Source organism: Muntiacus reevesi, chromosome 7 (genome assembly GCF_963930625.1).
Source record: "Muntiacus reevesi chromosome 7, mMunRee1.1, whole genome shotgun sequence".
NCBI classification, from domain to species: Eukaryota; Metazoa; Chordata; class Mammalia; order Artiodactyla; family Cervidae; genus Muntiacus; species Muntiacus reevesi.
Genome location: NC_089255.1, coordinates 81982521 through 81998867, shown reverse-complemented (window position 1 = coordinate 81998867; position 16347 = coordinate 81982521). Strand labels below are relative to the sequence as shown.

Below are 16347 nucleotides of genomic sequence, written 5' to 3'. Positions count from 1 at the left end.
AAGTATAAAGTGCGAAGAGACTAGGCCAATCAGAAAGCGACTCCTCCCTGCCTGGGCGGGATAAATGAGAGGCTGCCTGGGGAGGGGAATGGTTCGAGTATCCGCCTGGGAGCCAATCAGAGGCCCACGCTAGAAAGAGGCGGAACCTGAGCAGCGTCTCTTGCGCCTCCACCGCCGCTGTCACAACCGCTGTCACCGCCGTTTGTCTCTCTACCCGGCTGAGGAGATGACCGTGGGGAGGTCTGCAGGAGCCTCCGGCGGCGCTCAGTGGAGCCATCAGGTGAGGGGAGAAAAAGGAGAGGGATCAGGTCTGCACCCCGGAAAGGAAACCCTGAGAGAGGGAGCTGTTTGAAACGTTGCCTTGGAGACAGACGACCGGGGCTTGTCACCGGGGCGTGGGATTCTAGCCCTCAGTGTTTGCAGACGCGAAGGCGGGCTCTTAACTCCGGTACTTGAACCGCTTGCACCTTGCGTCAGGTTCTTCATAGAATCGTAGCAGTGACCCTCAGTTTTCGCTTATCGTTTCAATCACCTCCAGGATTGTCGTTTCCATTTTGTATTATAGAAGAGAAAACAGGCACAGAGAGATTAAGACATTTGCCCCCAAATTCAGAAGTGAAGTGAAAGTAGCTTAGTCGTGTCCGACTCTTTCCGACCCCATGGACTTTACAGTCCATGGAATTCTCCAGGCCAGAATACTGGAGTGGGTAGCCTGTCCCTTCTTCAGGAGATCTTCCCGACCCAGGAATTGAACCGGGGTCTCCTGCATTGCAGTCGGATTCTTTACCAACTGAGCTTTCAGGGAAGCCCTCCAAATTCAGAGACAGAAAGTAAAATGGTGGTCTCAGGGCTTGAGGAGTGGGAATGGGTTAGGGAAAATAGAAGTGACAGCTAAATGAAATGAAGTGTCTTGAGAGTTGATTAAAAATTGACTGGGTGATGGTTGCACAACTGAATATACTGAAACCCACTGAATTGTACAGTGAGTTGTATGAATTGTATGGTATGTATGAATTATATCAATAAAGTCATTTTTTAGAAAAGAATTTTCCTAAAGTTACACGCTTTTCAGTAGCAAAGTGAGGGCTAGGGTACACATACCTCTGACTCAAAATCCAGTGTTCTTTTTCAGTATGAGAGCCAGATCTTTGAGTACCCAGTTCAGCCATTACCAGGTGTCACTTGGAGACCAGAAACAGCCCTTCCCCCAACTACAGCCAGTCAACCTGTGCTGTCCCATCATGGCCCCAGCCTGCCTCTCTAAGGATTTCTCTGCTATTGTCCTCCAACCACACTGACCCTCTTTCTACCTCTCCAAGAGTCATTTGTTCCGGCCTCAGGTCCCTGCCTCAAGTCCTTTGCACTTGTTCTTTTTTTTGAACCCCAAACCCTCTTTCCCCACATCTTGGCAAGTCTGACATTTTTCTCACCGATAAGGTGTCAACCTGAAAGTCCTCCACAGTGAGAAAGGGAAAATCATCCCAGGACTGAGAAAGTACAACTCAGACTGTAATAGACCCAGATGAAGCCAGCAGCAAGATCAGTAGAAATCGGTATTTCTCACAGGGCCACGTTGTACCTGCAAAACAACTAATACCCCGTACTTCTAAATGATTATGCTTACTTACCAACTGCTTACCCAGCCCTACTTTGTTCTTTGCCACCTTTTGGATAAAAATGGCTCATTCACCCACTTACTAAACTGCCCTCTTCATGACAGCATCCATCCAGAGTTGATCCCTGCTTCTCCTAACCCTCCTCAGAATCATTCAGGACAAACCAACCCTAGAAAAAGCCCTCAACCCCCACCCCAACCAAGTTTCCTAATTTCCCAAAGTGTGCGCTAAACCACTTTAGTCGTGTCCAACTCTTTATGATGCTATGAACTGTAGGTCACGAGGCTGCTCTGTACATGGCATTCTCCAGGTAAGAATACTGGAGTGGGTTGCCATGCCCTCCTCCAGGGGATCTTCTCGACCCAGGGATCGAACCCACATCTCTTACGTCTCCAGCACTGGCAGGCTGATTCTTTCCCACTAGTGCCAACTGGGAAGGTCCTTTGGAAAGGTATTCTGTAATAAGTTAACAAACCTAGTTCTGAATACAGGTACATTCCTAGTGGTCTTTATCTGACAAACTTTTATCAACAGAGAAGCTTCCCATAGCCACTCCATCAGTCTATCATAGTTTTGTGGCTTTTATTGAATTAATACCATCTTACATTGTCTTTCTCCCTTCAATAGGATGTCAGCTTCACAAGAGTAGAGACCTTGTTTGTCCTGCTCTCAACCCAATACCCAGTGCACATTCAGTTCAGCCACTCAATCATGTTCGACTCTTTGCAACCCCATGGACTGCAGCATGCCAGGCTTCCCTGTCCATCACCAACTCCCAGAGCCTACTCAAACTCATGTCCATCACATCAGTGATGCCATCCAACCATATCATCCTCTGTCATCCCCTTCTCCTACCGCCTTCAATCTTTCCCAGCATTGCACATTCAGTTCAGTTCAGTCACTCAGTCATGTCCGACTCTTTGCTACCCCATGAATCGCAGCACACCAGATCTCCCTGTTCATCACAAACTCCTGGAGTTTACTCAAACACATGTCCATTGAGTCGGTGATGCCATCCAACCATCACATCCTCTGTCATACCCTTCTCCTCCTGCTCCCAATCCCTCCCAGCATCAAGGTCTTTTCCAGTGAGTCAACTCTTCTCATGAGCTGGCCAAAGCACTGGAGTTTCAGCTTCAGCATCAGTCTTTCCAGTGAACACCCAGGACTGATCTCTTTTAGGATGGACTGGTTGGATCTCCTTGCAGTCCAAGGGACTCTCAAGAGTCTTCTCCAACACCACAGTTCAAAAGCATCAATTTTTCGGTGCTCAGCTTTCTTCATAGTCCAACTCTCACATGCATACATGACTATTGGAAAAACCATAGCCTTGACTAGATGGACTTTTGTTGGCAAAGTAATATCTCTGCTTTTTAATATGCTATCTAGGTTGGTCATAACTTTCCTTCCAAGGAATAAGCGTCTTTTAATTTCATGGCTGCAATTGTCATCTGCAGTGATTTTGGAGCGCCCCCCCCCCCCCCAAAAAAAAAGTCTGACACTGTTTCCACTGTTTCCCCATCTATTTCCCATGAAGTGATGGGACCAGATGCCATGATCTTAGTTTCTGAATGTTGAGCTTTAAGCCAACTTTTTCACTCTCCTCTTTCAATTTCATCAAGAGGCTTTTTAGTTCCTCTTCACTTTCTGCCATAAGGATGGTATCATCTGCATATCTGAGGTTATTGATATTTCTCCTGTCAGTCTTGATTCCAGCTTGTGCTTCATCCAGCCCAGCATTTCTCATGATGCACTCTGCATATAAGTTAAATAAGCAGGGTGACAATATACAGCCCTGGCATACTCCTTTTCTGATTTGGAACCAGTCTGTTCCATGTCCAGTTCTAACTGTTGCTTCCTGACCTGCATATAGGTCTCTCAAGAAGCAGGTCAGGTGGTCTGGTAGTCCCATTTCTTTCAGAATTTTCCACAGTCTATTGTGATCCACACAGTCAAAGGCTTTGGCATAGTCAATAAAGCAGAAATAGATGTTTTTCTGGAACTCTCATGCTTTTTTGATGATCCAGCGGATGTTGGCAATTTGATCTCTGGTTCCTCTGCCTTTTCTAAAACCAGCTTGAACATCTGGAAGTTCATGGTTCACGTATTGCTGAAGCCTGGCTTGGAGAATTTTGAGCATTACTTTACTAGCGTGTGAGATGAGTGCAATTGTGCAGTAGTTTGAGCATTCTTTGGCATTGCCTTTCTTTGGGGTTGGAATGAAAACTGACCTTTTCCAGTCCTGTGGCCAAGAGTCTGAAATGCAGTACTTGGATGCAATCTCAAAACTGACAGAATGATCTCTGTTCGTTTCCAAGGCAAACCATTCAATATCGTGGTAATCCAAGCCTATGCCCCAATCAGTAACACTGAAGACGCTGAAGTTGAACAGTTCTATGAAGACCTACAAGACCTTTTAGAACTAAAACCCAAAAAAGATGTCCTTTTCATTATAGGGGACTGGAATGCAAAAGTAGGAAGTCAAGAAACACCTGGAGTAACAGGCAAATTTGGCCTTGGAGTACAGAATGAAGCAGGGCAAAGGCTAATGGAGTTTTGCCAAAAGAACGCATTGGTCATAACAAACACCCTCTTCCAACAACACAAGAGAAGACTCTACACATGGACATCACCGATGGTCAACACTGAAATCAGATTGGTTATATTCTTTGCAACCAAAGATGGAGAAGCTCTATACAGTCAGCAAAAACAAGACTAGGAGCTGATTGTGGCTGAGATCATGAACTCCTTATTGCCAAATTCAGACTTAAACTGAAGAAAGTAGGGGAAACCACTAGACCATTCAGGTATGACCTAAATCAAATCCCTTATGACTATACAGTGGAAGTGAGAAATAGATTTAAGGGACTAGATCTGATAGAGTGCCTGATGAACTATGGCTGGAGGTTCGTGATATTATACAGGAGACAGGGATCAAGACCATCCCCATGGAAAAGAAATGCAAAAAGGCAAAATGATTGTCTGAGGAGGCCTTACAAATAGCTGTGAAAAGAAGAGAAGTGAAAAGCAAAGGAGAAAAGGAAAGATATTCCCATTTGAATGCAGAGTTCCAAAGAATAGCAAGGAGAGATAAGAAAGCCTTCCTCAGCGATCAATGCAAAGAAATAGAGGAAAACAACAGAATGGGAAAGACTAGAGATCTCTTCAAGAAAATTAGAGATACCAAGGGAACATTTCATGCAAAGATGGGTTCGATAAAGGACAGAAATGGTATGAACCTAACAGAAGCAGAAGATATTAAGAAGAGGTGGCAAGAATACACAGAAGAACTGTACAAAAAAAGATCTTCATGACCCAGATAATCACGATGGTGTGATCACTCACCTAGAGCCAGACATCCTGGAATGTGAAGTCAAGGGGGCCTTAGAAAGCATCACTATGAACAAAGCTAGTGGAGGTGATGGAATTCCAACTGAGCTATTTCAAATCCTGAAAGATGATGCTGTGAAGGTGCTGCACGCATTGCACATTAGACACCAGTACATATTTTCTGAATGAAAGGAGTGTTTAAACCCAGTTAGATTTCCCACTTTCTAGGACTCTTTCAGCTAAACCACACTGTCTCTCCTGTTAATTACTCATTCCTAGTAAGAGGGTAGGAATTAGCTAGCATATGAGAAAAGCAGAGGTGTAGATAGGGGAAGCAGGAAAAGGGAGATTGGCAACTAGTAGGTAAAACCCCCAAAGGGCAGGTCCCAGAGTGTGGCCAAAGTCACAGGTGGGATTCCTGGAGCGCAGGGGTGCATGGTGAAGGTAGGTACTCCACAAATGCTCACCACACCGCATGAACCAACTTCAGCTCTGATTCCCTTTCCTGCCCTCCAACCAAGCACAGCCTATATTCTGAGACATGAAATTTCTTTAAAGCAAGTAACACATGTTCCTTGGTCCCCTGCCCCAGTTCCTAATATATAGATTTATTTAACATGAAATTAATAGTTACATGTTGAAATCATAGTTTGACCCACAGTCTATTCTATTTTGTTTTAGATATTTTCCCCCAAATCCTCCTCAGACACAGACGCAGATGAGGAGCTACACGGGGGTGGGCTGGTTTTGCCCAGGGCCAGCAAACTCAGTGAGTTCCTCGGTCCAGAGGAGGAGACAGACTCTACTTCTGACTCAACTGGGAGCTTTTTCGAGACTCTGCAGGCACTGAGGCAGAAAGACAGGCGGTGCTGGTTGGAATCCCTTTATCCGTCTGACCCAGACAGTGATGAGAGCCTCTCTGAAGAGGATGAGGACCTGGAGCGTTTCTTCCAAGACAAAGGCAGGGGGAAGCCACAGGTGCAGTACCCCCCATCTGCGAGGTAAGGCAGCGTGCAGCTCTGGCCAAGCCACGTTGTGACTCTAGGCCTCATCTTCCTCCTGAGTAAAACAAATACCTTCTGCAAGTGCCACTTACCCAGGCTCCAGCTCAGCATCAGCTAAACATTTTCTGATTCCTACCCAGCAGTCCTTAATCACGCTGGGTAACCCTTCGTCAACTGAAACTTTGGTATCGATTAAAGAGATGCCTTTCCCAAATATGCTACCTTCCTGAGAATGGCACCAAGGTTCATTTACCTTGCCAAGCCCTGCTCTATGTTGTTCTACTTTATCTCTTGTAGTATTTCTTTTCTCCTTCCAATAATCCTGTAAGCAGATATCATTTTTGCCATTCTGCAGATGAGGAAATTGAGGGTCCAGGAGAACTTTGCTGGAGGTCACACAGCTGGTAATTGTTTGAAGCAAGTTTTGAACCTGGGCCTGACTCTAAAGCCCTCCTCCTCGTCACTGCCCTCTTCTCTCTACCGAATGAAAAAATTCGAGTGCAAAGTAGAAAATTCTTAGATCAATCTAAGAGGAGACTTCCTTCTAGGGCTGCCGGGTTGGCCTGTGGGAAGGAGAGAGGCCGGGGTTGAGAAAACGGCATGCCTAGAGGCAGTCAGTAAGTCATCTGCCTGCAGTACAGGAGACTTGGGTTCAATCCCTGGGTCAGGAAGATCCCCTGGAGAAGGAAACGGCAACCCACTTCAGTAGTTTTGCCTGGAGAATCCCTTGGACAGAGGAGCCTGGTGGGCTACAGTCCATAGGGTCGCAAGAGTCAGACATGACTTACCGACTGAAACCACCAGCCACCAAACCAGAGGCCTGTGGGGCTGTGACGTGAGGCTGAGAAACTAGGTGTGACCTGATGGAAGGTGGGGGGGAAGTGGAGGACTCTGGAGGAGCCGGGCGTCCTGGCTGCCCTGTCCTCCACGCACACAGCTGCTCTGTCCCCCAGGTGTGGCTCCGTGAGGCGCTGCAGCTCCTGGGGCACCCTGCCCTCCCGTACTCCCAAGGCTCATCCGCAGCCACCATCCGGCTTCAGGCCTCCCTCCCGGCACAGAAGCATCAGCTCCTGGGCGTCATCCATCACCGTCCCTCAGCCATTCCGCATGACGCTGCGCGAGGCCAGGAAGAAGGCGCAGTGGCTGGCCTCCCCTGCCTCCTTTGAGCCCGAGAGGCGGCAGGCCGAGAAACAGGGCCGGGAGGAGGCCGAGTGCCACCGGCAGTTCCGGGCCCAGCCCGTGCCCGCCCACGTCTACCTGCCCCTCTACCAGGAGGTCATGGAGCGCAACGAGGCGCGCAGGCGGGCAGGAATCCAGAAGAGGAAGGAGCTGCTCCTCTCTTCCTTGAAGCCCTTCAGCTTCCTAGAGAAGGAGGAGCAGAGAAAGCAAGCTGCTCTGCAGAGGCACCTGGCCGCCACTGCCGCTACAGCCAAAGTCCCCAAGCAGAAGGCCACAAGGAGGATCCCCAAGTCCATTCTGGAGCCAGCCCTCGGGGACAAACTCCAGGGTAAAGACATCCTTAACCTCCCAGCCCCCTCCTGCCCGGAGGTGCCGAGGGGGTGCTGTGGGGGAGTGAGTCGGGCTCAGGGTCATCCTGGCTTGGAGATGGGCTGTTCGGGGGTGGACCCACCAGAGATCTTGTTCAGTGCAGGCCCAGGCCACGGGTAGGGTTGGGTTGGCCCGTCCAATGGGAGCGCCTGGTCGGCAGAGGGGTGGGAGGCCCGAGGTTCATCCCGATGACCTCGTCTGTCTCGGTCAGTGAATGCCACCACCTCTGCGGCAGCACAGGTGTCGGAGCAGAGAACCACTGAGATGGCCGGGGACCAGCCTAGGCCAGTACCACCGCTAGCCAGCTGCCCCCAAGGAAAGGCCCCCTCCCACCTCCTGTGAGGTACATTTCAAGAAGCGAAGCTTCTTGACTCTGGCTTTATTCGCTCATTCAGGAACACGTGCCACACCCCAGGTGTGAAGAAATAGATGTGGAGTTTGTGGACAAGGGAGGGAGACAGACAAATCATGACAAATGTGACGAGTCACTTGCAGGGGATAAAGGGGAAAGCCTGGGGGAGCCTGTGGAACATGTAACAGAGTTCCTGACTGTGATGAGGCGTGGGAACAGTGAGGGAAGGTCCCCAGAGGAAAGTGAGCGTGGGGGCTGACCCTGGAGGAGCAGCCATGGGAAGAGACAATAGCATTGAAGGTAAGAAAGCTGAGCACGTTCAAGGCATGGAAAGGTAGAGGGGAAAGAGAAAGGAGAGAGGGGTGGGACAGACAGGCACAAGCCAGGCCTGGGACCTTGTAGGCTGTGGGAGGGAGTTTGGCCTTCATCCCAAGGGCAGCAGGGAGACACTGAAGGGGGTTGGGTTTTATTTTTCAGATTTTATTTACTTGGTGGTGCAGGGTCTTCGTGGCGGCATGTGGAATCTAGTTCCATCACCTAGATCTGTATCTAGATTAAACCTGGGCCTCCTGCATTGGGAGCGTGGAGTCTTAGCCATAAGGGAAGTCCCCACTGAAGAGTTTTAGGGTGGCTCATGGTCAGATACACAGTTCAGAAAGCTCACTCTGCTCTGGAGATAATAAAGGGGGATGGGCGAGTCCAGAGGGATTGTGATCTATAGAAGCCTATTTCAGTGACTCAGTTGAGAAATTATGAATAAGAGAGGATGGAAAAGAGGCTGGCCCAGAGAGAGGTTAAAGAGGAGGAGATGGCAGAACCTGTGACTGATTGAAATGAGAAAGGAGGCAGTAAGAGTGATGTGGGCTTGGGCAGTTGAGTGGACAGTGGGGCCTCTGCCCAAGAAGGGAGACCTGGGAGAGGAGCCGGGGTCTGGCCCATTTCTCCTGCTTCATCTCTGAAGAAGGCACTGTAGAAAGTGCTCAGTAAGTGTAAATGGCAGCTGCTTCTGCAGCCTGATTGGCACATAGCAGTAGTGTCCTAGTCAACATTCATTAGGGCACTGTCTAGAAAAAGAGAGAAAAAAAAAGAAAGTTGTAGTGTTTGCCATTTTCATGGAATACTCCTCCTATCCTGGCCAATTTCAAGCTTTCCACATGGTGCCAGCTGGCTTGCAAAATTCCTGGAAAGTTAATCACGGATTCCAGCCTCGTTACACTCCATCATTGCGAGTGTTTAAGAGGGAAAGCTCTCCAAACCTTTTGATACGAAGCTTGGTCCCTTCTCATCCACTACCACCCTGACTTCTCTTCCACAGAAGCTGAGCTCCTTAGGAAAATTCGCATCCATATGAGAGCCCTAGACACGCTCCAGAAGGCCTCATCCCCCATTGCCCCCTCCAGTAGCCAGGCTGACCGACAGCCTCGAACAGCCACACGGACCCGGGAAGAAAAGCTTGGGTTTCTGCACACTGACTTTGGATTCCAGCCTCGGGTGAATCCTGCCATCCCTGATTACGAAGAACTTTACAAGGCCTTCCAGAAGCAAGCTGCCAAGAGAAGAGACACCCGGGAGGCAACGCGCAACAAGCCCTTCTTGCTGAGAACTGCCAGCCGGTGTCACACTCGGAGGCCCTGTGATGTCGCTTCCTCTGAAGGTAGAAAGGTGAGAGCTCAGGCAGGAGGGACAGGGCTGAGGCCCAACACACAGGAGGGGCCAAGTGTCAATGGAAGGCACTTCTCACAACATTTTTCTTTAAAAAAAAAAAAACAAAAAACACTGGCTCAGCTGTAAGCAGATTCCAGATCCTAAACATTTAGGACCACAAGATTACTTCCCTTCCTTTCCTCTCAGTAGGGGGACTTTGCAGAAAGAAGTCCAAGCAAGTCTGGAAGCCAGGGAGTTGATATCCATTAGCCATGTCCCAGTACCAATTCCAAAGAACTCTTCTCCTCTAATTAAAAGCTTTGGGATTAAATGAAGACTCTGACTAGTACTTCACCGCAGTTGAATCCTAGTGAAGACAGAAACTAATTGCACATACTGTCCCACCAATATCAGCCTTTGTTTCTTCTAGGAATCTCCAGAGCCACCCGCCACACGCCTGTCAAGGAGTCGTTCTCTGAATGGCCTTGCTTCCCTCTCTGCCAACACCCTCCCCGTACATATCACAGATGCCACCAGGAAGCGGGAATCTGCGGTCCGGTGAGTGGTCAGGCTGCACGAGGCTCATGGTGCTCGGATCTTGGCCCAAATGCTGGAACGCACTCATCTGCTGAGCCTCCTCTCTTGTCATAAGAGAGACCGAGAAAGGGGTGGAAAGGGAGCCTCTGATCAGGACAGGAATTCATGTGACCCTCACATACTGAGTGCTGCGGAATGCCTAGCCATCCCTCAGCCAGTGTCCTTGGGGGACTTACTTTGTGCTGGGCACAGTGATAAAGTTGGAGATACCTTATGGAACCTATAGTTTAATATCTAGTCTGAAATACAGAAGAGAAAAGCAGCAACTATTGTACTATTGTATCTTGTGAGTAGTATAATGATGGGGGAATATGGGGAATTGTAGGGGCACTGGGCAGCCTGGGTCTCTTGTAATAGATGTCTAAGGTGAAACCTGAAGAATGAGGAGTCAGCTAGATAAAGGCTGGAAAGAAAGAAGTTTCCAAACAGATGGAGATCCACTGGTGAAAGAGGAAGCTACAGGAACAGGAATTCAGAGAAGCCTGAACCTGCCATAAAGATGAGGCATCCATGGCGGAGATTTGAGATTTTCTGATTCATCTTGGGGAACTATTATAAATCAGTTGGGAAACAGGAGCCTCCTTATTTTTAACTCTTTAAGTGACCTGACTGTCCTGGTGGTGTTCTCATCCAGCCAGTGCCCCATTAGGAGTTCCTCCACCAGGCCTCTGAGCTGAAGACAGCAGGAGCGGTCAGTGTTAACAGGCGGCTTAACCTGGGAGGACTGGCATCTCAGTGCCTTCCTGTGGGGCTCACAGGAGTGCACTGAACCTACTTGGCTGCTGAAGACCCACAACAGAGATTTTAGAAATGTATTTAGAATCTAAAGGATACTCCCTTCTTCCTCAAGTTTCATTCAGAGCTGCTAAATCAAGGCTCAGTGCCTCTATTCTGAGGTCTCACTACGATAGGTCTCATCAGCCAGAGGGTGGCCCACCTGCAGAGGATGTCCACGTCTGCATTCTGGCAATAGGGAGTGTGACATATTAGCAGGCTAAACTTTCCCACCCTCCTTCCTAGTATGTCTGAATATAAACATCCAACTGCAAGAGTCTGGACTTTTTTGGTAGAATTCTCCATAGTACCTTGTAGAGTATTTACACAAACTAAATGCTGCAAGTTGATCCCAAATTGTCTGTGCATTGAGGGAGACCCATTTCCAGGTTTCCATGGAAATGCAGATATGTATTCCCAAAGGACTATGAACTCAGGCACCTTCCAATCTACCATTTACAGCACAGTTGTCAAGGGCAGAGGCTTGGGAGTCAGACATCCTGGTTCTAACTTTGGCTTTCACTTGCATGCTGGGTAGCTTTGAGCAAGTAGCTTATCCTCCTTGAGGCCCAATCTTGTTGCCTATGAACAGGGAGACTTACTGTCCTTACCTCAGATGGCAGCTGTTAGGATTACAAAAACTAATAGCTATAAAAGCACTTATTGGTGTCTGTTTGTACTTGGGTCAGTGTAGGTAGCTCAGCAAATGGTGCTTATTAGTATTACTGTTTCCAGATAGCAGGAAGCCTGAGTCTAAGAGTATTTTATTTCATGTTTTTCATTTCAATTGATGAACTTCTCCTAGGGTAGAAACTCACTGTCCATGGTGCTGGAAAGGCTTCATCTGCCAGTGCATTTAACCACAGAATCTTATTCTTCCTGAAATCGCAGTGTGGTAGTCACCTGTTCATAGAAAAAAACCAACTGACTTTCCAGAGAGGTTACTAAGATTGCTTTAAATTATACCCAGGTTGGTCACCTGTATTTTTCTTGCCTCTTCCCTTTAGATGTTCACTTGAGAAAAAGGACAAAGCAGATGAAAGTACTCAGTGGTTGGAGATGCACAAAAAGAAGTGTCAGGCAATATCTAAATCTGTCACCTTGCGTGCAAAAGCCATGGATCCCCATAAGAGCCTGGAGGAGGTGTTCAAAGCAAAGCTCAAAGAGAATCGGTCAGTGTCCTCCATGTATCAAAGGGATAACTATCTTGGGAGCCACTTGCCTTGAAAATGGGGTTATTTCAGTAGGCTCCTGTAATCATAGTCGAGAATTTTGCCAGTTAGGAATTTCCAATGTCTATGGGAGTTATTCCATTTAACTGGAATTAAAGGTATTCCAGATTGGAAAAACCTGGAATTCACTCTAAAAGTCTTGTTAATTTCAGGAACAATGACCGTAAAAGAGCAAAAGAGTATAAGAAGGAACTGGAGGAAATGAAGGAAAGAATACAAAGGCGGCCGTATCTCTTCGAACAGGTAACCAAGGTAAATCTAAAGTATCATTTATTTTCTGTCTTGGATGAGATGGCTCTTAGAAATTATGAAACAGTTTAATATCTGGGTATTAAACACTTCCCTTAGGCTCAGAAAGATTCTAAATTTGGCTCATTACTACTATCTTTCCCAAAGAAAGTAGTGCATTGGTGAACACTGTCTGGACTGATTTCATCCAAGACTGGATTCCAAAGGCATCTATAAAAGGATATTTCACTTCCTGGGGTTTTCACTGTAGTCTAGTTTACAGTTTGAATCAAAATGGAGGTTAGATTGTAGACACAGTTGACAGTCTGGCTCTGTTAGCGTATCTCTGACTTGCTGACGTCACCTCTCCTCCTGTGGTGCTGGTGCCCCAGGCATCCCCAGTCTCTGGAGCTGTGGCACATTTATAGGTCCTCAGGGGTTGGGATGCTCGCAGGCACCCCACAAGGCCTCTTCCAGGTTAAGTGGCTTTCCAACTGCAAGATCCTCTTTAAGGTGTTCTCTAGACTTTTAGGGAAGTTGGACTCAGTTGAGATTTCCCTAAGAAAGCTCTGGGGTTACTTGAGCAGGCTTAGAAAGGCCACCATCCCAGACAGCTTTGAGCTGCATCAGGCCCTGTAGATCTTTCTCCTCTCCAGAGTTTCAAAAAAAAGTTGGCATTCCATAATGACCTGGTTCCAAATGCTGGGCATTATCAGTACATTATTGAGGCATTTCCTGGGTCCAGTCCTCCCTAGCTTCCTGCATATTACACACACACACACACACACACACACACTGGATTGTCTTGGATTTACTTAGCAACTTAGATTTCTTTTTTTTTTTTTTTTTGGCCACACTGGGTCTTCATTGCTGCACGCGCACTTTCTCTAGCTGAGGCAGGCGGGGCTGCTCTCTAGTTGCAGTGCACGGGCTGCTCATTGCAGTGGCCTCGTCGCAGGGCACAGGCTCAGTAGCTGTGGCACACGAGCTTAGTTGCTTTGAGGCATGTGGGATCTTCCCAGACCAGGGATCAAACCCGTGGCCCCTGGATTTGTAGGCTGATTCTTAACCACTGGACCACCAGGGAAGCCCCAGCAACTTAGATTTCTAAGAAAAAATTTCTTATAATGACTTTTGCTCTTTATGTTAGCTTTTTCCTAGGAAGCTTACTCTCAGATCTCAAAAGATCTTTCACCACTCTGGGAGCAAAAACTAACCCTTTTCTGGTCTATGTACAGACCATCCACCCTGTTACAAATGTTACTACTGCAGCTTATTTTGTCTGTTATATGTAAGTGTTCCTGATGATGGTTTCGTTGCTTTTGAATCTTAAATGTTTTTAGTCCATCTTTTTCATTGTTGTCTCACTTGGTCTTCCAAAAATCTGAATCCTTGGCCAGGCAAAGATGTGGTTCCCAAAACAGCAATTGGCATCTCCTGAGAGTATTAGAAATACAGAATTGCAGGCCCCATCTGAGAACTACCAAATGAGTATCTGCATTGTAATTCGATCTTCAGGTAGTTCCTATGTACTTTGAAGCTTGAAAACGAGGCTCTAAGTAATTTTCATACAAATCTGTGTACAGCGTTAATGGTGGGTTGGTGGGGTGGGAAAGAAGTATCAAAGCGTACGGATTAAACAGGCAATTTAGAGTTAACCTGGTAATTCAGCGATAGCAGACTCATTCTGTTCCACAGGACCTTGCCAGGAGGGAAGCAGAGCAGCGGTATCGAGACACCCTGAAGCAGGCCGGGCTGGATGAAGGCTTTGTGAGGAGCAAGGGTCAGGGCAGCCCGGCTCTGCAGTGGAAGCAGCGGTGGGAAGTCGGCGATTGTCCCAGGTGATTGGGGTCATCCTGCAGCTCTCAAACTGCATCTCTAGCAGTGGCGCTGGGAGGAAGCTTTAGAACATCCACTCATATTCTGAGGTCACAACCCTATACTTACAGTATACTAAACCAGGGATCTCCAAGTAACACATTTAAATTTGGTGTGTAGTGCAGTTGTGAATAAAATATAACCATTGTATATTAGGTCTAGATTCCTTCAATATGAAACAGATCATTTTTCCAATTTCAGTCCAATGCCTTCACTTTTGAAGAAAAATCATGTACTTTTACTTCCTATTAAATGTTAAATTACACTCTTTGACAAGTGAAGGTAGAAACCTTTATAGAGCCCAATAAAAGCTGTAAAAGCTTGATCAAAGCCTTTCTTTTCCCTTCAGCATGGTCACCATGGCTTGTTCAAATCTAGCATTTTTAAAAAGTAACTCATTAGCACCATCTCCTCCATTGATATCATCTAAGTCAAAGGGAAAAAAGTACAGTATTTCCATTACTCTCAAATTTTGTTTCGTTAAGTCCTAGCAGCCCTTACCCTAATTCCTATCTCAGTTTTCCCCCTAGAAATTTGCCTTTCTACCCCATACAGAATAATGATAATCTTGAAACCATGCTTATGTCTTACATGATGGTTCCTTTAAAACTTAAAATTGTATAATGCTTTAATTTATTCTGCAGCACTCATGAAACTACAGAAGTTGGCATCAGGAATCCACAGCAGGATTTAGAAGAATCTCTGGAACAGATTTCAAGTCCCATGAAAGAACTGGAGGAGCTGTCTTACGAATTACCAGATAATCTCAGAACACTTGCTTAATAAGGACACTTACAATACTGCTTTTGAATAGTATCAAGCAGCAAACTTGGGGTTGAGTCAAGGCGGGCAAAACTTGGATTTTGAGTCATGGTTACTTCTGGAAAATGGGGGAAAGAAAAGTAGATAACAGAGAATAATCCAAGTTAAATCAAAGTGAGAAGTTCAAGATGGAGAGATCAGAGCTGATTAATGGTTCTTTGTGGCTCACACTTAAGTATATGTACAGAAAAAAACGTGTAAGCCTTCCTGGTCAGGAAACAAATGGGTCATATGGGCTAGCTGTGATAGCAGGAGATAAAAAAGAGACTGGAAAATATTGTCCTGCTGGACTATGGGCCTAGAATTGCCAGATAAACCACATTTTCAACAGAAACCAGAAATTTGCATGTTGGCAACTAATTTAAAATTTACTGGGAATCCCCTGGTGGTCCAGTGGTTAAGACTCTACTTTCACTGCCAAGGTCCAGGTTCATTCCCTAGTCAGGGAATTAAGATCCCACAAGCTGCATAGCCCGCCCCCCCGCTTCCAAAAAAAATTATTTGGAAATAATGTGTGGGCAAAACGATTCACATTTGTGTATCAGAATTAGCCCATGGGGGATGACACCTTTGCGACCCAAAATACAGGGTTTCTCAATCTCAACACTATTGACATTTTGGGCCAGATGACACTTTTGGGTGAGGGAGCTATACACTGTAGAATGTTTAGCAGCACCCCTGGCCTGTACTCACTAGATGCCAATAGCATCCCTCTCCCCAGTTCTGACAACCAAAAATGTCTCCAGATATTGCGAAAAGTCCCCTGGGTAGCAAAATGTCCTTGGATGAAGATCATTGTTCTAGTATAAAAATAAGTGTAAGTTCTAGTATAAAACTGGCGTTTTTAAAATACAAGTATGAACTCAGGGTAACTATGCATGTCATTAACTAAGAACTATCACTGTAATTACTTTATTTAAAAAAGCAGTTAATTCTTTGCTGTATCTTCTCAGAATGTGCCACTGTGTGCATGTATGTAACTGTGTCAGCATGAGGTTCATTTTAATAAATTTGAAACTTCTTCTGACAGCCATGACGTCCTACTAGTAGGTGATCTTTGGATGCTTTTCTTCTCAGCAATAGTAATTAGATATTCTCTCTCAGGATGAGAGATCTATCATCCTATAAAGAGAGGGATTTATCATCCTATAAAGACAGGATGATAGCAAGAGTGCCTGCTCTAACAGGAGAACTTTGATCATGTTTTTAAAACTACCTTTCTAGACAGATTCAAGAGTATCTGTTATTACTGCCATTTTTCCAGACTCAAACATGGTCCTTTTGGTGATGACGAGAGTGACACTCTACTAACCACCATCTGG

At 46.5% G+C, this 16347-nt stretch overlaps 1 protein-coding gene across 2 annotated transcripts; it reads left to right on the top strand.

Annotated features, from left to right (window-relative positions):
• Positions 1 to 149: 149 nt before the first annotated feature.
• Positions 150 to 16035, top strand: FAM161B (FAM161 centrosomal protein B). 2 transcript variants are annotated; one of them, XM_065940541.1, is made up of 9 exons: positions 150 to 280; positions 5628 to 5947; positions 6904 to 7457; positions 9166 to 9512; positions 9925 to 10052; positions 11873 to 12037; positions 12250 to 12349; positions 14024 to 14166; positions 14848 to 16035. In XM_065940541.1, the coding sequence occupies exons 1-9, from the start codon at positions 227 to 229 to the stop codon at positions 14984 to 14986; spliced, it is 1950 nt and encodes a 649-aa protein (XP_065796613.1). In that variant the 5' UTR covers positions 150 to 226; the 3' UTR covers positions 14987 to 16035. The 2 variants fall into 2 exon arrangements, with proteins under 2 accessions (XP_065796613.1, XP_065796612.1); XM_065940540.1 differs by having other exon boundaries at positions 14006 to 14166.
• The last annotated feature ends 312 nt before the right edge of the window (positions 16036 to 16347 follow it).

Excerpts from the sequence above, each read along its gene's own strand:
- FAM161B (XM_065940540.1), top strand. The coding sequence starts at position 227 with ATGACCGTGGGGAGGTCTGCAGGAGCCTCCGGCGGCGCTCAGTGGAGC. Across the intron at positions 281-5,627 it reads GCGCTCAGTGGAGCCATCAG|ATATTTTCCCCCAAATCCTC; the intron begins GTGAGGGGAGAA and ends ATTTTGTTTTAG. Across the intron at positions 9,513-9,924 it reads CTTCCTCTGAAGGTAGAAAG|GAATCTCCAGAGCCACCCGC; the intron begins GTGAGAGCTCAG and ends TGTTTCTTCTAG.